At 40.8% G+C, this 23,188-nt stretch overlaps 1 protein-coding gene across 6 annotated transcripts; it reads right to left on the bottom strand.

The window, feature by feature from the left end:
* Positions 1–4,503: 4,503 nt before the first annotated feature.
* LOC118722107 (zinc finger protein 75D) lies at positions 4,504–21,519 on the bottom strand. Of its 6 annotated transcripts, XM_036443494.2 has the most exons (6): positions 21,229–21,519; positions 18,715–19,242; positions 17,091–17,283; positions 16,299–16,390; positions 15,843–15,969; positions 4,504–5,433 (listed from the first exon to the last, which is right to left on the bottom strand). In XM_036443494.2, exons 2-6 carry the CDS (start codon positions 19,120–19,122, stop codon positions 4,745–4,747), a joined length of 1,509 nt encoding a protein of 502 aa, XP_036299387.1. In that variant the 5' UTR covers positions 19,123–19,242; positions 21,229–21,519; the 3' UTR covers positions 4,504–4,744. The 6 variants fall into 6 exon arrangements, with proteins under 6 accessions (XP_036299387.1, XP_036299388.1, XP_036299389.1 ...); XM_036443495.2 differs by lacking the exon at positions 17,091–17,283 and having other exon boundaries at positions 16,299–16,445; XM_036443496.2 differs by lacking the exons at positions 16,299–16,390; positions 17,091–17,283 and having other exon boundaries at positions 21,229–21,518.
* Positions 21,520–23,188: the final 1,669 nt, after the last annotated feature.

The raw sequence follows: 23,188 nt of genomic DNA, 5'->3' as shown, positions 1-23,188 counted from the left end.
GTTAATGTTTGTTGAGTCTAGATGATGAATATTTGGGTGTTCATGATACTATTCTTTCCATTTATCTGTGTATTTAAATTTCTAGATGCTGAGAACGACTCTGGCACCACAGTAGTCCCCCTTATCTGCAGGGGATACATTCCAAGATGCCCAGTGGACACCTGAAACTGTGGCTAGTACTTAACTCTAATAAATTCCTTTAGCCTGCTGGAAATATGGCAACAACATCTTCATTGGCAGAGCATCCTGTCCAGTAATTTTAATAATTTTTAGTCTAAACCTAATCCTGAATTTGTGTAACCATCCCTTACTTGCAGTAAATGGCTTAGTGTCGCTCATTTCAGAGGGTCCCTTGCTGAAGTTTTTGTATAGGCTCAATCTTTTCTGGCACAACACGTTGCCATCGATTGAAACACATATTCTCTTCATATCATCCACCCACAAATTTGATTTCCATCTAAACTAAGCACTCATCACACACTGTGTCTATAACTTCTGCAGTTGGAGTTGCCACAGCAAAATTAGCAAGGATTTCTTTTACCTTTATCACAATTTCAGATAGAAGATTAATTCTTATCAAATAGTTAGCAACCTCAGCATGCAATGCAATTTTTTTATTTCCTTATTAAGTAAAAAGCATTTACCTCTCACTTTAAGGAAGAAGCAGTTGATGGCTTGTCTTGTTTATCTAAATTTCCAGCATCATTACTCTTAACATAAAAACCATTGAAACCTGTAAAGAATTTTTGTGAGTTTATTTGAGCCAAACTGTCAACATGCTGAGAAGCAGAACTGAGATATTTTTCCAAAGATTGGCGGGTTACATTTGTATTTATACATTGCAATCAAAGGAAAGGGACATAGGTGGGTTACAGGAAATCTATTGGTGATAGACTAGAGAGGCGGGAGAAACCCCTGGGATTGGATAAAAAGTAAAATGATGGACACATAACTTAGGTGGATGCAGGAACAATTAACTTGATAATGAAGGAATTTGTGGTATCTGTTCTGGCACCTGGTGCCCCAAGGGGTCTGGAAAAAGGGAAGTCACAAGTTACTTAGACCAATGTGGTGTGCCATAGGTGCAGACAAGACAAGAATTTTATAATTTTTCACTATTTTGTTTACTTAATATTTCATAATAAAGTAATTATAAAATACTTTCTTTGTGTTTATTTGATTCCTATTCAAGAGAATTACTTTATATATAGTCAATATAGGCACAGAGTTAAATTTTTTAACATTTTCTAATGGTGGTGTGCCTCGTGATTTTTTTCATGAAACAAGTGTGCCTTTGCCCAAAAAAGGTTGAAAAACACTGACTTAGACATTTCAAAAGGTATGTTATTATAGATGCAAAAAGACAAACAGGCTCAGTTAAGGTAAAGGTTGACCTTATCAATGAAGATACCAGCCTAGGAGGTGACTACCCACCATAACTGCTTTTAGTCAAAGTTTAATTTTAGACCTTCCTTTGTGGTTACTCTAGGTCTCTGAGTCTGCAAGACTGCCATGCAGGCCTCCCCTGAGCCTGTCAGGTTAGCATGTGGCCCCTTTCATACACACTCTTATACTTTGAGGCCATTAATAAGTAATAGTAAAATAAGGGTCCCTTGAACAGAAACACTGTGATAGTGTGACAGTCAATGTGATAAGCAAGTCTGTGCTTAACTAATGGGCAGGGAGAGTCTAAAGTGTGGAGACCCTGGACAAAGGGATGAGTCATATTCCAGGTGTGATGGAGCAGGATGGCGCAAGCTTTCATCACATAACTAAAACACACAACTAAAAATTCAAGAATTGCAATATAGTTTGAACTTGGAACCAAGAATCCTCAATTCTCTTCCTGTTTCTGCCCATTCATATCTAAAGGCCTTCCTGACACTTACCTTAACTGATTTCTGTAACAGGACCCATTACCCTGTTTTTTTGTTGTTGTTTTTTACCTCTCCTGGGAATGCTAGATGAGAATCTGCCAAATGAGCTTTCAAGCTAACAGGTGTTGTAACAGGGACTGGCAGTTATGTGAAAATGGAGTGCCCTTTTGCTGACCTGTTGTTAGGAACTTTGCTGAATCTCCCGAGTGGACAGTAACTGCTGGCTCTGTTCTACTGTAAATGTTACACGAATAGTGATGATAGCAGCTATCCAGGGTGCTGCTAAACATGGATTCATGCAAAGACAGTACTCTCTGCAAGAACTTTAATGCCCCCTTAGTTCCAAGGACACAATCTCATTAAATTCTGGGAAGGATGGTGGGGCAGTCAGTCTCCCAAGTTTTAGGAATATAGTGGGATCTTTTCCTTCCAGGCAACTTCTTCCTCCAGGCTTAGCAGTTTCATTCTTTTTAGTTACCATTGTACACTCACCTTTTCCTTCTTTCATTAGTTTGTGGATGCACCTAACAGTGTAAATAGTATCCATAAAAATTCCAATCCAGCCATCACCTCCTGCTTCCTTTTCCAGGCATCTAGTATATTTTAGTTGTCACTCATTAAAAGTGTAACTAGCTGAATAGGGACATTAGCTAATTGTTTAATAGCCTAGAGCAGTGATCGGCAAACTCATTAGTCAACTGAGCCAAATATCAACAGTACAACGATTGAAATTTCTTTTGAGAGCCAAATTTTTTTAACTTAAACTTCTCCTAATGCCACTTCTTCAAATTAGACTCGCCCAGGCTGTGCTATTTTGTGGAAGAGGCTGTGCTATTTTGTGGAAGAGCCACACTCAAGGGGTCAAAGAGCCGAGTGTGGTTCAAGAGCCGCAGTTTCCCTGACCTCGGGCCTAAAGAGAAGCACCTCAGAAAATGTTATACCAGAAGGCTACCATTCAGAACATCACAAACAGGCTTTAAAATCCCATTAATTAGGGATGCTTAAAATATGGACAACTAGATAAAGCAGATTAAAAAAAAAATAACTAGTGCCCTGGCTAAGTGGCTGTTGGTTGGAACAGTGTCTCATATACCAAAAAGTTGCATGTTCTATTCCTAGTCAGGGCACATACCTACACTTCGGGTTTAATCCCTGCATGGATGTTTCTTTCTCTTTCTTTCACTCCCTTCCTCTCTAGAAAAAACAAACAAAAACCACACACCATATACTCAGGTGAGGAATAAAATACCCAAAATGAATACAAAATAATATTGAATGTAAACTGAAATTGAAGAAAAAAAATCATAAATACAATGCTTAAAAAAAAAAAACTAGGTGAAAGATGAAGGAAGAATGCTCCAAATGTTTATGGAATAGTTATGTGGCCCATCGGTGTCAGGCATACTCACATGTTTCATTTAATCCTCATAGCAGCCCTGAGAAGGAATTATCTCCATTTTACAAAACTGAAAACAGGATTAAATAAGTCTCTTTATGGAAAAAAATATAGCTGTATATATTTCAAAAAAAATGAACATTGGCCATCTCTACATAATTTGGTAACAATGTTTTGTTTAATGTTCAAACAATATGAAACAACATGCCACTTTCATAAAAAGGTACAATTTTATGAATCAATATATAGATGCCTTGGTCAACATCATAAACTAGGATTGGACGAAGATATAAATCCATGTCTTGACATCACATTGCTTTTCAGAAGATAATCACTGAGGCCAACGGGGAAAGAGAAACCACCAATGTCAAAAACCAGTTTCCATCTGACCAAGCTCTCATTGAGGCCATCATTCTAAGCCACAGGCCTTACTTTGCTCTGACATTTCTGGATGTTTCCTCCCGATAAGTGCATTGAGGTTAGGTCACAGGGCTCTCCTTGCATTTCACAGTCAAGTAGTTCACAAAGTCTCCAGATCTTCTGCAGAGCATTCAGGTATATGGGTTTGTGTTGAACAGCTATAATAATGGGCCTTCCTTTAGGCCCTGGAGCAGTGTGGCACCAATTTGAGTCTCCAGTCCACAAAGTTAAAGTCAAAAAAGACCAATAACCACTGCTCTGTGCTTTTGAAGATATGGGAATGAGGGCCAAGACTACCTCCTTCACCATTACACTCCATATACCTCAGTGTTGAAAGGATCAGCAGGAAGGGATATATCAAGTGCTTACAAGGTCCCAAGGTCTGTGTTGATATTAGGCCTTCACATGTGGCTTGGAATTCCTTGATAGAAAACATTGCAGTAGTATTCATGGGAGGAGCAACTAGAATGGGTGTACTTCTTTCAGGGCAGTGAATCCTCTCTTACTATTCCAGAATAAAGTTCCCTGAGCCATGGGATTTGTTGTTCATCCACAAATAATAATAGCCCTAGAAAGTCTAACTTAGTAATACTCTCTGAGCTCCCTTCAGAGAACCTGAATATTCTTGCTTTCCACTTCTCCTGAGAATGAGAGTAGGACTAATGGCCATCATACATTAGCTGAGGACCTGATACCTACCTGAAGAATTTAAATCACATAGGGTTGGGAAGGTAATAATATAGATAGATAGATAGATAGATAGATAGATAGGTAGATAGGTAGATAGATAGACTATAGACATATGATTGGTATATTTTCATTCTTTTATAATATTTATAAAGTACCCATTATGTTATCAGTCTTATGCTGGGCATTGAAGATACAATACTGAATAAGAGACAAGTTAGATTCCTTTATGTGAAGCATGACATGTACCCCTCTCAAATTTTCTGTTGATGACATAATCCTAGGTGCCTCATGATTTTGTATTCTTTTGCCTCTAGAGTCAAGCCCCATATGGTGACTTTCTTCAGACTGGAGATTCTGGACATTATTCCTTTCTCACATGGAGCTTTTGGTGTCTAAGAAGGCTTGACCGCCTGCTGAAGTTTCTCCTACATATGCTACAGGAATAAGGCTGCTCACCTGTGTGGGTTCTTTGGTGTTTAATAAGGTGCGAGTTCTGAATGAATCTTTTTCCACATTCATGACATTTAAAGGGCTTCTCTCCTGTGTGAATTCTTAGGTGTGTGTGTAGATTTGTGTTGTGACTAAAGCTTTTTCCACACCATGAGCATCTATATGGTTTTATTCCCTGGTGTGCCATTAAGTGCTTATTTAAATCTGAACTCCATCTAAACCTCTTATCACACTGTTGACATTTATAGGGTTTCTCTTCAGTGTGAATTCTCTGGTGCTTAATTAGGTCAGAGCTAACTCTGAAGCCTTTTCCACATTCCTGACATTTAAAAGGTTTCTCTCCTGCATGGCCTTTCCCATGAAGATCCATATGTTTTGGAAGCTCTTGTTTACAAGTTGAAAGTTTCTTTCTCTTCCTCCCCAGAAAAGCTCGAGGCCGTTTCCGTACCTTATGTGTACCACCAGGATTTTCTTTGACTGTCGTTTTCTGGGCAACTTTCATTCTGGCCTTTCTTAATACTTTGCATCCTGTTGTTTGTATTTCTAATGGAGAAGTAGACATAGGTGGGTCATTTCCAGTGTCATTTTTGAGCTTTAACCCTGTTGGAATAAACAGAAGAATCAGCCATCTATATCCCAATACAACAAAACTAGAAACGGAGCTTAAAGATCAATGATTAAAAAAAAAAAGGAACAAGTGGTTTCTAGTCCAATCCACACGAAACTGCATAAGCCTATTTCACCTTGATCCTCCTCCCTACTAGGCCCAACAACAAGCCAATTAAAGAATGTAATAAACAACCAAGAGAATTTTAATAACATTTAAAAAATATTTTTAAAAATTGATTTTTAGAGACAAGAAGGGAGAGGGAGAAACATCAATGTGAGAGCTGAACATCAAGTGGCTGCCTCCTGCACACCCCCTTCTCGGATTGAGCGAGTAACCAGGGCATGTGCCCTGACCAGGAATCAAACTGGCAACCTTTAGTGCATGGGACGATACCCAAACAACTGATCCATGCCATCCAGGGACCAACAGAGAATTTTAAAAAGTGGGAAAATAAGTTTGGGACCCCAGGACTAGGAGAATAACATAGCAAGAATTCTTACATACCCACATCCAACAGAAGGCGGCAACCCAGATCTAATGTTTTCTAACTCACAACCTAGCAACAGAAGCTTTCCTGAATAGGCTTCTTCCTTCTCCAGTTTTCATGGGAAACCTTCTGACAGCATAAGAATCCATTACAAGACACCAAATGGGCAGGCAGGACTAGCAAGATGCCTCGGCACAAGTGGCCTGGCCCAGGAAGCCTTTTATCCCTGTGGGTCCAAGACTCCCAATTCCCACTGAGAGATACTCTAGCCCAAGTAAATACCTTCCTTACCTTCAGGAAGCACCAGGAGAGACACATGGGAGTCCTATCAGTGCCACATAAACCAAGGAAATAACAAAAAGTCTCTGAAAATTAAAATTGTCACTGTAGAAAAGAACATATGTAATAAACTAAAACATGGTGAATTCCCATTAAATTATTTAAATAGGACCCAGACTCTCCTAACATAATAGACAAAATGAGCAGGACACAATAAAAATTCACCCATCAGACTGAGAATAAATAAACAAAAAAAAAATTCACAACTTAAGTGAGAAAAGGAAATCTGATAAAAATGAAATCAGACTAGAATTCAAAAAACAAAAAAATATAAGACCAGAAAAATCTAAAAACACATGAAATTAAAAAATACTTCTAAATAGTCCATGGTTTAAAGAGAAAGTCTCAAAAGAAAGGTAAAAATATATATATGTGCCCTGGCCAGTGGAGTTCAGGGGTCAGAGCATCAGTCTGTAAACCAAAGGATTTCATGTTCGATTCCTAATCAAGTGCATATACCTGAGTTTCAGGTTATATCCCTGGCCTCATATAAGAGGCAGCCAATCTATGTGTCTCTCTCATATCAGTTTCTCTCTTTCTCTCTCTTTCTCTCTCTCCCTCTCTCTCTCTGCCCCCTTCCTTCCACTCTTTCTGGAAAATCAATGGAAAAAATATACTTGGGTGAGGAATAACAACAACAAAAAACATACATAGTTGAATGAAAACAAAATTACAACATATCAAAATATGTGGAATGAAGATAAAGAAATGCTTGGAGGAAAATGTATAGACAAAATGCTTACAATAGAAAAGGGGAAAGGTCTCAAATCAATAATCTAAGTTTCTACCCTAAGAAACTAGGGGTGGGGGGAAAGCAAAATAAAGCCAAATCAAATTGAAGAGAGCAAATAATAAATATCAGAGCAGAAATCACAATCAAACAAAGTTCTTTCATCATTAAAATGTACATACTATCCAAAGCAATCTATAGATTGAATGCAATCCTCATTAAGGTACCAATGGAACATTTTACAGACCTAGAACTAACTCTCCAAACATCCATCTCGAATTAAAAAATAAAAAGACCCTGAATAGCTGCAGCAATCTTGAAAAAGAAGAACAAAGTTGGAGGGATCACAATACCAGATATCAAGCTATATTACAAAGTCACTGTTTTCAAAACTGCCTGGTACTGGCACAAGAACAGAAATATAGACCAATGGAACAGAACTGAGAACCCAGAAATTGACCCAAGCCAATATGCTCAATTAATATTTGACAAAAGAGGCAAGAGCATACAATGGAGACAAAACAGTCTCTTCAATAAATGGTGTTGGGAAAACTGGACAGATACTTGTAAAAAAATGAAACTAGACCACCAACTTACACCATACACAGAAACAAACTCAAAATGGATAAAGGACTTAAATGTAAGATGTGAAACCATAAAAATCCTACAAGACTTTATAGGCAGCAAAATTGCAGACATATGCCATAGCAATATCTTTACAGACAGATCCTAGGGCAAGAGAGACTAAGGAGAAAATAAACAAATGGGACTACATCAAAATAAAAAGGTTCTGCACAGCAAGAGAAACCATCAACAAAACAACAAGAAAGCCCACTGCATAGGAGGACGTATTTCCCAATGTTATCTCCGATAAGGGTTTAATCTCCAACATTTACCTGGAACTCATACAACTTAACAAAAGAAGGATAAACAACCCAATCATTAAATGGGAAAAGGACCTAAATAAACACTTTTCGAAAGAGGACATTCAGAAAGCCACGAGACACATGAAAACATACTCAGAGTCACTAATCATCCGATAGATGCAAATCAAAACAATGAGATACCACCTCACACCTGTCAGAATGGTTATCATCAACAAATGACAAGTGCTGGAAAGGATGCGGAGAAAAAAGAACCCTCCTGCACTGCTGGTGGGAATGCAGACTGGTGCAGCCACAGTGAAGAACCCTAGAGTTTCCTCAAAAAACTAAAAATGGAACTGCCATTTGACCCAGTAATCCCACTTCTAGGACTATATCCCAATAAATCAGAAACACCAATCAAAAAGGATATATGCACCCCTATGTTCATAGCAGCACAATTTACCACAACTAAGATTTGGAAACAGCCTAAATGCCCATCAGCAGATGAATGGATTAGAAAACTGTGGTACATCTACACAATGGAATACTATGCTGCTATAAAAAAGGAATTCTTATCATGTGCAACAGCATAGATGAAATTGGAGAGCATTATGCTAAGTGAAATAAACCAGTCAATGAAAGAAAAACACCATATGATCTCACTCATTTATGGATAATAAAGAACGTTATAAACTGATGATCAAAAATAGATACAGAGGCAGAGTAGCATTGAACAGACTGTCAAAATACAGCAGGAAAACTGGGGACGGTTTGAGTAGGGAGGTAAGAGATCAACCAAAGAACTGGTATGCATGCATATAAGCATAATCAATGGATGCAAGATACTGGAGATAGGGGAGACTGGGACAAAAAAGGAGACATATGTACTACTCTTTCTAATACTTTAAACATTAAAATAAAATTTTAAATAAAGAAATGCTTGGAGGAAAATATTATATATAGCCAAAATGTTTACAATAGAAAAGGAGAAAGTTCTCAAATCAATAATCTAAGTTTCTACCCTAAGAAACTAGAAAAAAAAGGCAAAATAAACCCAAATCAAGTTGAAGAAAATAATAAATATCAGAGCAGAAATCATAATCAAACAAAGTTCTTTCATCATTAAAATGTACATACTACCCAAAGCAATTTAGATTGAATGCAATTCCCATTAAGGTACCAATGGAACATTTCACAGACCTAGAACAAACTCTCCAAACATTCATCTGGAATAAATAAAAAAAAAGGACCCTGAATAGCTGCAACAATCTTGAAAAAGAAGAACAAAGTTGGAGGGATCACAATACCAGATATCAAGCTATATTACAAAGTCACTGTTTTCAAAACTGCCTGGTACTGGCACAAGAACAGAAATATAGACCAGTGGAACAGAACTGAGAACCCAGAAATTGACCCAAGCCAATATGCTCAATTAATATTTGACAAAGGAGGCAAGAGCATACAATGGAGACAAAACAGTCTCTTCAATAAATGGTGTTGGGAAAACTGGACAGATACTTGCAAAAAAATGAAACTAGACCACCAACTTACACCATACACAAAAATAAACTCAAAATGGATAAAGGACTTAAACATAAGACAGGAAACCATAAAAATCTTAGAAGAAGCTATAGGCAGCAATATAACAGACACGTGTCCTAGAAATATCTTTACTGATACGACGCTTAAGGCAATGGAAACCTAGAAAATAAACAAATGGGTCTACATTAAAATAAAAAGGTTCTGCACAGCAAAATAAACCATCAACAAAACAACAAAAAAGCCCACTGCATGGGAGAACACATTTGCCAATGTTATCTCCAATAAGGGTTTAATTTCAAAAACTTATAGGGAACTCATACAATTTAACAAAAGGAAGATAAACAATCCAATAAAAAAAAATGGGCACAGGAACTCAATAGACACTTTTTGAATGAGGACCTACAAAATGACAAGAGACACATGAAAACACTAGTGGCCCAGTGTAAGAATTTGTGCTCACTGAAAAGAAATTAATTAGAACTATTTTAGTATCACTATTCACTCTTTATAATAGTAGTGTCAACCAAATTCACAATCAACAATGACATAATGAAACACACGTGTGTGATTGGCACTAGCAAGAGCTTTATATGAACTGTGCATGCGCAAGTCAACTTAACTTGTTATATATAGAGGCCCGGTGCATGAAATTCATGCACGGGGAGGGGGATGTCACTCAGCCCAGCCTGCACCCTCTCCAATCTGGAATCCCTTGAAGAATGACCTAAAGTCAGTTTACAGGGATTGGGCCTAAACTGGCAGTCAGACATCCCTGCCACAATCTAGGACTGCTGGTTCTTAACCATTCACCTGCCTGCTTGCCTGATTGCCCCTAACCACTCAGCTTTCTGGCCTGCTTGTCCCCAACTGCCCCTCGCTGCCGGCCTGCTCACCCCAAACTGGCCCCCCCTGCTGGCCTGCTCACTCCAAACTGGCCCTGCCCTCACTGACGGCCTGATCGCTCCCAACTGACCCCGTCTGTTGGTCTGTTTACCCCCCAACAGCCCCGCTCCCCACCAGCCTGATCACCCACAACTGCCGTCCCACCCTGGCCTGATCACCCACAACTGCCCTTCCCTCTTGGCCTCTAACCACCTCTACCTCTGTCCCGCCACCATGGTTTTGTCCAGAAGAATGTTCGGAAGGTCTCCTGGAAGGTCTCCCAGTCTCATTAGCATATTACCCTTTTATTAGTATAGATAGAGGCCTGGTGCAAGGGTGGAGGCCAGCTGGTTTGCCCTCAAAGATGTCTCGGATCAGGGTGGGGGTTCCCTTGGGGCATGGGACAGCCTGGGTAAGAGGCTTAGGGCCATTTTCAGGCTGGACACGCCCCCTGGCAATTCAGGCTCCTAGCCCCTTGAGTGGAAGCCAGGGCCATCTGGAAGCAGGTATCTGGGATTTATTTATTTTCTATAATTGAAACTTTGTAGCCTTGAGCGGAGGCCAGGGCCAGCCAGGAAGCTTGGCTTCCTCTATCACAGGTTGGCTGCCACCAGCTTTGTTGGGTTACTCTGCATATTCGCTCATGATTGGCTGGTGGGCGTAGCGAGTGATGGTCAATTTGCATGTTTCTCTTTTATTAGTGTAAATAATAAACTTGCCTTATTAGACTTGCTTTCTGATTTAGCTAAACTTGTTTCAGCCCAGTGAAGTACCCCAACTTCTCTTTCAGGTAATAAATATCAACATGAAGCAGATTATTACTCTTGATCATGCAGGGGGAAGAAAGGGTAAAATATTTAACTGTAGCAGTGTTTGACTATATTCTGTGCAGTAAAAAACCTGAAGTCACTTTCAAGGTCCACCATTTCTTATTTCTTTTCAGTTTGGTGAAGTGTCTAAACTTTCTAAATCTGTTTTCTGTTTAATGAAAAGAAAATAGGATTCCACTGAGTCTCCTATCTACTTACTCTAGGACTTCTGTGTGGATCAAATGAGATGAGGCATGGGAAAACACTTCACAGACATTTGGTTAAAGTGTGAAATGTTTGTACTGGCTATAAAGCAAGTCGTGTTCCTGGGCTGAAGAAACTCCAAGGAGGCTAGTTGTCGCTAGGAGAGAGGAAGCCAGTTGTTGCTACGTGAGGTCATTACCTAGTGCCCACAGCGACCATTTTTGGGCTGGGTTGTGGGCTGCATTTTTACCCATGGGGTCTTGGCAGCGTTGACTGCGATTTGGTGGGCTGTTGCTCCAGCGTGGTGACAGGACCTGTGTTCCACTTGGTGGGTGACAAGTGTTGCTTTGTGTGCGCCAGGTCTGCGGTGCCATTTCTCTGTGTGTGACACGGCAGGTCCTACATTGAGCGTATGCCTCCTGGTGGTCAGTGCGTGTCATAGTGACTGGTTGGATGGTCGGACACTTAGCCTTTTATATATATATAGATGCTCAGTCACTAATCAGCTGAGAGATGCAAATCAAAATGACAGTGAGGTACCATCTCACACCTGTCAGAATAGCAGTCATCAACAAATCAACAAGTGACAAGTTCTGGCGAGGATGTGGAGAAAAAGGAACCCTCTTGCACTGCTGATGGGAATGCAGACTGGTGCAGCCACTGTGAAAAACAGTATGGAGTTTCCTCAAAAAATTAAAAATGGAGCTCCTATTTAATACAGTAATCCCACTTCTAGAAATACCCAATATATCTCAAGAAAATAGAAACACCAATCAGAAAGCATATAGGCAGCCCTATGTTCATAGCAGCACAATTTACCATAGCTAAGATTTGGAAATAGCCTAAATGCCCATCAGCAGATGAATGGATTAAAAAACTATGGTATATCTATACAATGGAATACTATGCTGCAGTAAAAAAGAAGGAATTTTTTTCTATTTGCAACAGTATGGATGAACTGGAGAGCATTACGCTAAGCAAAATAAGCCAGTTGGAGAAAGATAAATATCACATGATATCACTCATTTGTAGAATATAATGAATAACATAAACTGATGAATCAAAATAGAGCCAGAGAAAATAAAATATTTTAGAATATAATAGAAGAAATCTTGTTATTTGTAGATTTTTAATATTTCCTACAACTTTTGTGATATTATACTATGTTAGTACAGTTTTGGTAATATTATAGTTAAAATCTGTTTTTCTTAGAATAGTAATTTTTATTGCATGTAATATTATATTTAAAATCTTTTTATAATATTAATGTTTATTGCATGTAAAAATAAAATACATAAAGTAAATAAATAAATTAAAAATAAGTTCAGTATTATCCTGATAGCAAAATCATACAAGGACAGTACACTAAAAAAGGCTACAGACTAATATCTCCCATGAACTTAAATGCAAAGATCCTCACCAAAATATTGGTAAACTGAATATAACAATATTTAAGCATTATATACCATAATCAAGTCAAATTTATTGCAGGTTTGCTAAGCTGGTTCAACATATGAAATTGATCAATACAATCCACCATATCAATAAGCTTTGTAAGATCACAACCCTATCAACTTACACAGAAAAGTATTTGAGAAATTCCACATCCATTTATTATAAAACACTAAGGAACATAGAAATTGTATTTAGACTTGATACACCAAAGGTAATGATGAAAGAACATTTTCATGCAGATTGGAAACAAGGCAAGGATGTGTACTCTTATCACTCTTATTCAGCATAGTACTGGAAGTTGGGACGACTGCAATAAAAATAAAAGGTAACTTTTGGGCAAGATGGCCTTTAGGTAAATGCAGTATTCGCCTCATCGCACAAACACATAAAAGATACCACTAAACTACAGAATAACCATCATTCATCACCACCAAACCAACCTTATATGAAACTAGAGGCCTGGTGCACGAAACTTGTGCATGGGTAGGGTTCGTAGGCCTGGTGGGCGATCAGGTCTTATTAGATCCCCCACCTCCTTCTCTCACCATCCATACACCGCCACTGCACAGTTCCTTCACCTCCCTGCCTCCTTCTTCCCTTGCCACCTGCGCACCCTGCCACTAGGCAATTCCCCCCACCTCCTCCTTCCTTCACTCCCTCAGCACCCTGATGATGCCCCCTGGTGGTCAGTGCACATCATAGCAAATGATCAAACTCTCAGTCTCATAGCTGAACTTCCGAAGTGAAACTTTGCATATTAGCCGTGTATGTGTGTGTGTGTGTGTGTGTGTGTGTGTGTGTGTGTGAGATAAAGGATCTTCTTTAAGAATAATATGAATAAAAGATAAAAATATGAATAATAAAATGGCAATAAATATGTATCTATGATCAATTGAATCTAAAAAACAAAATAAATGAATAAGCAGAACAGATAAGCAGACTCATAGATATAGAGAACATTTTGATGGTTGTCAGATGAGAAGGGGGTTGGGAGATGGGTAAAAAGGTGAAGAGGTTAAGAAGTACAAACTGGGTCCTAACTGGTTTGGCTTAGTGGATAAAGTGTCAGCCTGTAGACTGAAAGGTCCCAGGTTTGATTGGGTCAAGGGCATATGCCTCTGTTCTAGGCTCGATCCCCAGTGAGGGACATGAAGGAGGCAACCGATCAATGATTCTCTCTCATCACTGATGTTTCTCTCTCTCTCTCAATCCCTTCCTCTCTGAAATCAATCTATATATATATATATATATATATATATATATATATATATATATATATATATTTTAAAAAGAAGTATAAATTGGTTGTTATGGAATAGTCACGCAGCAGAACAACTAGTCGCTATGACATGCACTGACCACCAGGGGGAATGCCACTCAGCCAGAAGCCCTGAGCTGGACTCACTGCAGGCAAGTGCAGTGGTGGTGGCAGGAGCCTCTCCCATGGAGAGTGGGCCTAAGCTATCAGTCAGACATCCACTGAGGGCTCCTGGACTGCAAGAGGGCACAGGCAGGACTGAGGACCCCGCCCCTGAGTGTACAAATTTCGTGTACTGGGCCTCTAGTTATTTAATAAAAACACAATGACCATGTTGAAGCTGAAATTAAAAATATTACCACTTATAATTGCTCCAATGAAAATGAAATGCTTTCACATATACTTAACAAAACATGTAGAAAATTACAAAAAGTTGAAAGAAATCAGACCTATATAGAAAGACATACTTTGTTCACTGACTGGAAAAATCAACATAGTAAAGATATCTAAATATAAAGAAACTAATATATAAGTTTAATGTGATTTCTAGCATAATCTCAACATAGCTTTTTTAAAAAAATATATTAATATATATTTTATTGAAATTTTTTTTTTTTTTTTTTTTTTTACAGAGAGGAAGAGAGAGGGACAGAGAGTTATAAGCATCAATGAGAGAGACTCATCAATCAGCTGCCTCTTGCACACCCCCTACTGAGGATGTGCCCGCAACCAAGGTACATGCCCCTGACTGGAATCGAACCCGGGACCTTTTAGTCCCCAGGCCGATGCTCTATCCACTGAGCCAAACCAGTTTTGGCTCAACATAGCTTCTTATAGACATAGAGGCCTGGTGCACGAAATTTCATGCGTGGTTAGGGTCCCTAGGCCTGGCCAGAACCTTCTTTCCCAGGTTGGAGCAGACAGCCTTCCTTCCGCCAGGGCCTCCCACTGCTGGTTTGTTTGCCCCCACATGCCCTCCCCTGCCAGCATGATCACCCACAACTACCCTCACCTGCCGGCCATCTTGTGATGACATAAGGGCGTTGCACGAAGGCATTAGGACCACCTAGGCTTTTTATTAGTATAGACTAGAGGCCTGGTGCATGAAATTTGTGCACGGTGGGGGGGGGGGGGGGATCCCCTCAGCCCGGCCTGCACCCTCTCACAATCCATAACCCCTCAGGTAGGTTCCCTAGGCCTGGCCTGAGACCAGGGCTTATCGGGGCTTTCCTTCCTCCGGCTCAGGCAGCTGGCCCCATTCCCACCACTGCAACCCTGCTAGCGGTTCTCTAGAACTACTGCTCTAGAGCCTAAGACCATCAGAATACACAGATATTTACATTACGATTCACTAACAGTAGCAAAATTAGTTATGAAGTAGCAACGAAAATAATTTTATGGTTGGGAGTCACCACAACACCAGGAACTGTATTAAAAGGTCACAGCATTAGAAAGGTTGAGAACCACTGCCTTAGATTGTCAAATTAAAAAACACACATAACAGCCAACATAACAATAGCCATCCAGTGTGAGTGAATCAAACTTAAACCTATTTTTTTTTGTCAGATTGGCAAAAAATATAATAGATATTTTTGGTGTACCGAAGAATTTTAGTAATTAATTAGTTTATGTGTGCCGTGAGATGAAAAAGGTTGAAAATCGCTGCTCTGGGTGATTTGGATATGCCTTTCTTTTCCCACAGATCACCAAGTTGAGAACCAACCAGCTAGTGGAACATAGGGACTCTCTTACTGGAATGCATTTTCCATAAACTGAGGCCATAACAGATTATTCAACTTCTACACAAAGGAAAGGAAGAATTTTTACCTAGAGAGATGACAGTCTCATAGTTTTCCTGCATTACTTCATTGTAGAGGATCATCTGAGTAGGGGCCAGTAATTTCCATTCTTCTTCGGAAAAATGCACAGCCACATCTTCAAATGTCAACAAACTCTAAAGAAGAGAGTGGGTTTTAGTTCAGTATTTGCCAACACAGAAGTGGTACTGTCACTCATTTCTGAATTACATGGTAGTTCAGTCACTGAAATTAAGTGTATAAAATTTAGGGAGGAAAAGTGAGCAGCAGAAAAGAAAGAAAAGAGATCAGTAAACAAGCTTGGGAGGTGTCCAATTCCCACTGTCCCAAGCCTAGCTGTGTAAAGGACATCTGAGGCTAACTCCGCTCAGAATACCTGCTGGGCATTGTGGGTCTTGGGCAGCAGAGAAAATCACAGACAAGGTCACATTCAGGCTGCCTGCAAAATCTGGAATGTACAGCTCACCTGGGATTCAGGCAAGACGAGCTCAGTTGCCATCTTCCAGTTTGGGATGCTTTTCTGCTCAGAAAAAGCTAGAATCTGTTGAGCAGGCACAGCTGTGGGTGGAAAGGAGCCAGAAAATTTCTCTTTTCTGTTTATGAATATCCTGAGCTGATTTGTAAAATATAGACTATCAGGACGCCTTCAGTAAAGATAGTTCACCTTCATGTGTATGAATGTGTGTGCAATGCCAAAAAGTGGCCTTTTCACGGTAAATAAGAAGCAAATATCCACCACTCCATAGAATGGGTTCCCCAGATTTCAAGAGATAAATTATTAAAGGAAATTGGCTATTTTTTCCTATCATAAAATAGTTTGTTCATTGGGCTGGTCAAGAATCAGGGATGTTTGAAAATGAGTGACTCAAGTCTTCCAGTGTATAGTAGGAAATGTGAAATGTTTTAGTCTATTATTATTTTTTCCTGGTGTATAATTCTCTTCCTCTTTTGTCAATGACAGCTCATTTCGGATCTAATTTCTTCTCCAACTTACAGATGACCCCACCAGTCCCTATTCCATTTTCTCTCAAATTTCTAAGGAACAAGGTCCATGACATGAATATCAGGATCCCATGGTTTGGATATTTCTGTACACCACACTGCTCCTCACCTTCACCCACCATTGACCTATTGTAGTCCCATATGAGAGACATCCTAACTGCTAGCATGGCTGGGCACCTGGAAGATTCCCATGATATTCTAGCTGAATGGATTACTCTCATGGCTCCCAGAAGAGAATTATTATGAAGCTCCTCACCTCTTTCATATACAGGCTGGGTTTCTGTGTGAGTTTTCAAGCCCAGCTGTTCTTGTAGTACCTGGTATGCATCCCAACATTCTTTCTGGAACACACCCATTGCTTGGGGCTCTGCTGGCTTCCACTTAAAGCCTGGGACCTCTGCTGTTCCTCCCAAGAGCACTGCCTCCTTTCCCAGGTCATGGACTGTGACCTAGAAATAATCCCCATCCTCATTAGCACAGAACTTACTCGCAGTTTCAGGCTGTGGTAGAGGAACGAACAAGAATAGAGCCCAGATTTCGGGAGTGTGTGACATTAAAGGAAGTATTAAAAAACCGGTAACGGTATTGTGCTCCCCTTTTCTCACAAAGAACTATATACATCACCTGGGAAAATGAGGATAACATCAAAAAAGCAGTGACTGCTGCTAGGCTCCACCCCTCCACATACTAGCACAGCCACGGCTCAGGCTGCTAGCAAACTGGGTGCAGGCTGCCTTCACTGGCTTGTTTCCTTGACTTAGTTCCTTGCCTGATCGGATTTCTATATTTTAGTCTTATTTAAGGCATTCAATAAAAAAGGTTTTTCCTCTTTGTCAGATTTTCTAACCCCCTCATGATTAGGAAAGGATTTCATGGAGAAAGGGGATGCAATGGGGGGGAAAACTGGGGAAAGTTCAGCTCTAACCTCCCTCCTCACGGGATTCAGTTGTAATAAGACACAAATATATCCTGCCCTGTGTTCCTCAAGGTGAGCTCCTGAAGAAAGGGAGTGTGCTGCCATCTCCCCAGAGCATACCTTGGTCCCCCACTCACCAGCAAAGTCAAGGATAGATCACTAAGGAAGGTGAGGGAGGCTCTTTTCCAGGCCTAGAGATGTGTATTCCCACTACAGAGGGCACTAACCCTCAGCATCTTGATTCTTGCCACATCCCTTTGGCATTTTTCTTCTTTCCATGTCCTTGCTTCCCATTTATTCTACTTCTCCTCTGCAGTCTTCCCAGAGTTGTTTGATTTATACTTCTGTTTGCTACCCTTGCTCTCCTTTGATCTTTCTAAGTGCTATCTTAGCCCCCACTCCCCAATTTTCTCCCTTTTCCCCATTTGTTCTTGCCTTTTAGTTCTGTTTCTAGGAAATCAAGTCCTATCTCCTTGGCCATGCCAGATTAGGCTCACCACACTCAATTTGCATTGGCCCTAAATAGGGAAAAATGCACTTATTTTTGCTAAGGCCAGGAAAGATTGCCAGGAGCTCTGAAACTTATAGACCAGTGTTTCCCAAAGTGTGGTACGCATACCCCCAGGGGTATGGGAAGAGTTTGGTGGGGGTACGCGTTGCACCGGAGTTTGGTGGGGATATGCACTGCACCGTGCTTAGCTGCGCCTAATTCTACATTCTCGTGAGTACGAGGGGTACTCAGCGTTACGAAAATTATAGAAGGGGTACACATACGTCAAAAGTTTGGGAAACACTGCGTGTAGACTATTGCTGCATACATGTGATTTCAGATCTCACTTAATTATCCCAAAGGAACAACGGAAGAGCGACCCAACCAAAATCATTCCCCCATTAACCTCCCCATCCATAAACATACCCACCCTTATCCTATTTCATTGTATGTGTGAGGAATCTTTTTTCTCACCTCATTACTTATTCCACCAGGTTCTCTCTGAAAGTGCTCTACTAGGGCCACAACCTCTTTGATGCTCTGGGGACGATACCTCTGTACCCAGTTCTGAATATCCCTGGGCAGAATGTTTAGGAACTGCTCTAGCACCAGCAGTTCCAAGATCTGTTCTTTTGAGAGGATTTCTGGCTTGAGCCACTGATGGCATAATTCCTGAAGTTGGTGGACAGCCTCAAGGGGTCCAGGTGCTTCCTGGTAACAGAAACTCCGGAACTGCTGGCGAGCACTCTCAAGACCAAGACTGTCCATGTGTGGGCTGAATTTCTTACTCTGACCAGAGCTCTCTTTCACAGACTCCTTAGTCTCCCACGAAGACTCCACGTGTGCGTACGAACAAGCATTCATCTTCAGATGTCTCATCATAATTTGCTCTTGGAACAGTTTTTCTCCTATTTGTGATATTCTCCTGGTGCCACCTTTGACAACTGAGGCCTTGTCAGGTTTGGTTACAAAATCAATGAATGGATCTTCTCCCCAAGGGCACTGAGGGAAGAGAGGAAAAAAGTGAAAAGTCAAAATAAAAGCCACATGATATATATTTACTTGCTCTTTAAAATTATCAGAGAAAAATGAACAGAAAAGTTTTGTCCTGCTTCCCCCTTAAAATCAACTGCCAAGAATTAGGACGCTCAAGAGGGCAGATTACTTCAAAGTAAATGTTTCTCTCCTTTAGTGTTACTCAACTTTGAAACAAAGAACAGCTCAGAGGATACAGATGTCAACTGAAAACTGTTTGCTCAAAGGCTGAGGAACAAATGGTAGGTGGAAAAAATAGCACCCATTTGCTAAAAAGGAGCTTTAAGACTATTTAATACTTAATCTGTGTGCTTCCTATCCCATCTTCACAAATAGGGCATATTTGAGTTTCTCTAAATTTTAACAGATCATTCCAATCTTTTGTCTTTAGTCAGGGGGGAAATAACTTCTATGCCCCTTCATTCCCTTAAGAAGACTGAAACCTTTACTTCATGGAACATTTGATAGTCTTCTTTCCATTACATTAACAATGGCAGGAGAACTGATACAGGAAGATCAGAAAAAGAAGTATTCAGGAAAAAAAGTAACCTTATTCCTCTCAGCAAATATCCCCCAACTAAGCAACCAGATGTCCACAACATTTTTTGTTGGTACTTTTGGGGGAAATTTATAAAGGCCTCTGTGCAAATGTGTACCTATGCATTCAATTTCTTGTTTACTTACTTCCATTTGTTTATAAGCTATCTAAATAGCAGATTTTTTAAAAAAAGGAAAGAAATGGTGATGGTTGAATTTCTTTTTAAAAAAAAAAATATATTTTATTGATTTTTTACAGAGAGAAAGGGAGAGAGATAGAGAGCTAGAAACGTCAATGAGAGGGAAACATCGACCAGCTGCCTCTTGCACATCCCCTGCCCACAACCAACGTACATGCCCCTGACCGGAATTGAACCTGGGACCTTTCAGTCCGCAGACCGATGCTCTACCACTGAGCCAAACCGGTTTCAGCGGTTGAATTTCTTGAGACAGGAAGGGTGTAGTAAAGGTACTCCTTCTCCTGATTTTACATTTCTTCAGGGTCATTACAGATTTTTAAGCAAGGCTGAGGATAGCTGGAAAGTCTGATTTTCCCTGAGGTGATCCAGCAAAGAGAGCAACACATTTATTTCGAGGATACCCCTGGTATTCAAAGAAATGGTTGGTTCTTTGCTGCTTATACAGGCTGAGGATACACAGGGACATCTCCTATACATTTAGCTTGTGGATTTTTTGGTTTTGTTTTTACATTTATGTATGTATTTATTTATTTATTTTCGTATTAAATTTTATTGGGGTGACATTAGTCAACATGAACAAATAGATTTCATGTGTCAATTACTAAGTTACAAAATCTGTATATAGGACCATGTGTCCACCACCCAAAGTCAAATCTCCTGTCACCTCATATTAGGACCCCCTTCTTCCATCCTTCCTCCCTCTGGCAACCTCCTATATTTTTTAGCAGCAGAAGCTGTAATTACCTTTCCTCCAGGGATATGACCATAAGCCAGCAGAAACTGGAAAACGTCCCTGGGTGCAGTGGTAGTCATCACTGCCCCATCCCCCACCACTAATTCTCTACACCTATGTCAACCACAAGGGTGACAATAAGCCCTGTGCACGTGCTCAGCCTCGGAGGGTTCTTCAGCAGCACTCCTGGATGATATTTGCACACAGAGTACCAAAAGATCACTTCCGGAAGTTAGATGTGGAAATAGGAGCCTGAATACCGGCCTCACAGAGAAAAGGTCGTGCCTGAACTCAGGCTGACGGCCGCCAGGCAAAGACGCCACCACGAAGTGGGACTGCTACATCCCCCATCCCCCACCCCCACCCCCCAACCCCCACCCCCATCCCCTCATCACCATGCAGGCTGCAACTGGCACCTGCGGCGCTTATCTCTCGAGAGCTGTCTATACCAAATACAAAGGGGAAATCGGGCTTCTGGATTACCTTCACGCGGCTCTGGCCTCCGGGGACGCCACTTCCCTCTTCCTCACTGGACTCTGGAGTCGCCACGCCTCCGGGTCCTCTGGGAAGAAGCTCTCCGCGCCTGCGCTGCTGCGGAGCGGCGTCGGGAGCCTGTGACGCCTGAGAGAGGAGCCCAAGACTCAGAAGCGCAGGGAACTTGGAAGATCAGTCTCCCATCCGTTCCCTCTATCTCCCCGAGCTTGTACCCCGACTCGCCATTTTAAGGTCGCGGGATGCGGACCGGGCCCAAACCGGAAAAGGAAGAGTCGTTTCCGGTGGCTTTGTGACAACCACGCCCAGCCATCTGTCTTCCTTCCTCCACCTGTGCAGTCTCAGCCCAGCCTGCTAGGAACAATCCCTGAGGTCCTTTCCAACCTCCAACCTAGAAGGATTGCCTTTCTTATCCCATTCAGCCCCTGATGCAAAAAAAAAGTTAATCCCATTGAGTCTCCAGACCCCACAATCCTCTCTCTCTCTCTCTCTCTCTCTCTCTCTCTCTCTCTCTCTCTCTCTCTCTCTCTCTCTCTCTCTCTCTCTCTCCCTCCCTCCCCATCCATGGATATATTTTCATTTTTTAGTGCATTTTATTTTTTAATTTTATTTATTGTTTAAAGTATTACATGTAGTAGTACATATATTTCCTTTTCCCCCATTGACCTTCCCCCAGCCCCCATATTTTGAATCTTTGTTTTTAAGTTAAATCTTTATTGTTCAAAGTATTACATATGCCCCCCCCCCCCCCCATTAATCCCTTTTAGCCTGCAATGCCCTCCCCAGGCCTCCACCACCCAATTGTCCGTGCCCATGGGTTATGCATATATGAATACAAGTTCTTTGGTTGATCTCTTCCCACCCCAACCCACCCCCCTGCCTTCCTTCTGAGATTCAGCTGTTCCATGGTTTTATGTCTCTGGATCTATTTTGTTCATCAGTTTGTTTTGTTCATTAGATTCCACATATGAGTGAGATCATGTGATGTTTATATTTCTCTGACTGGTTTATTTCGCTTAACATAATAATCTCCAGGTCCCTCCATGCTGTCTCAAAGGGTAGGCAATCCTTCTTTTTTACAGCACCATAGTATTCCGTCATATAAATGCACCATAGCTTTCTTATCCACTCATCTACTAATGGGCACTTGGGCTGTTTCCAGATCTTAGCTGCTGTAAATTGTGCTGCTATGAACATAGGGGTACACACATTCTTTCTGATTGGTGTTTTGGGTTTCTTAGGATATATTCCTAGAAGTGGGACTACTGGGTCAAATGGGAATTCTATATTTAATTTTGTGAAGAAACTCCATAGTGTTTTTCCATAATGGCTGCACTAGTCCATTGATGATAGAAAGAATGGAAGGGAAGGTGGGGGGAGCAGGAGGGAGGGAGAGAGAGACATCAATTCGTTGCCTCCCAGATGCAGCCCTCATCTGGGCCTGGATCAACTTGTAACCCAGGTACATGCCCTTTCCCAGGAATGAACCTGAGACCTAGTGCACAGACCAACACTCTAACTACTGAGCCACACTGGCCAGGGCTCAATCTCTCCCTGACTTCAGTGAAGTGTTGCTAGTCCAGATTATTCTTATATCACTTTCCAGCTGCTGGCTTCCCTTTTTATAGGGAACCTCCCCGGTGAGGGCCACAGCCCCAAAAGTTGTCACTAGGCTTGTCCAGAGCCTCCTTTAGTAAGAGGCAGTTTGGTCCTGGTCAGGCTCCTGCTTCGATTAGGAACCACAGTCCTTTATGGTGTTTTTGTTGTTGTTGTTTTTGTTTCTTTGTTTTTTGTCCTTTATTTTTTTTAAATTTTCTGGTGCACTGCCATGTTCTTCTCAACTATTATTACTTTATTATGGTTAGGTAGGTTTGAACCTCATAATATAAGTTCCATATAAGTCAGGCCCTGCACTAGGATTTGATCTTAAAGTATAGAGAGCAAGACAAAC

The sequence above is a fragment of the Pipistrellus kuhlii genome, unplaced genomic scaffold, assembly GCF_014108245.1.
Source record: "Pipistrellus kuhlii isolate mPipKuh1 unplaced genomic scaffold, mPipKuh1.p scaffold_m20_p_19, whole genome shotgun sequence".
Taxonomy (NCBI): Eukaryota; Metazoa; Chordata; class Mammalia; order Chiroptera; family Vespertilionidae; genus Pipistrellus; species Pipistrellus kuhlii.
This window is presented reverse-complemented; position numbering and strand designations above follow the sequence as displayed.

Coding starts and splice junctions, on each gene's coding strand:
- LOC118722107 (XM_036443494.2), bottom strand. CDS start 19,122: ATGATGAGACATCTGAAGATGAATGCTTGTTCGTACGCACACGTGGAG. Junction 17,284..18,714: donor CTGGTGGAATAAGTAATGAG/GTGAGAAAAAAG, acceptor GATTATTTCTAG/GTCACAGTCCATGACCTGGG. Junction 5,434..15,842: donor TGAGACTGTCATCTCTCTAG/GTAAAAATTCTT, acceptor TTATTCCAACAG/GGTTAAAGCTCAAAAATGAC.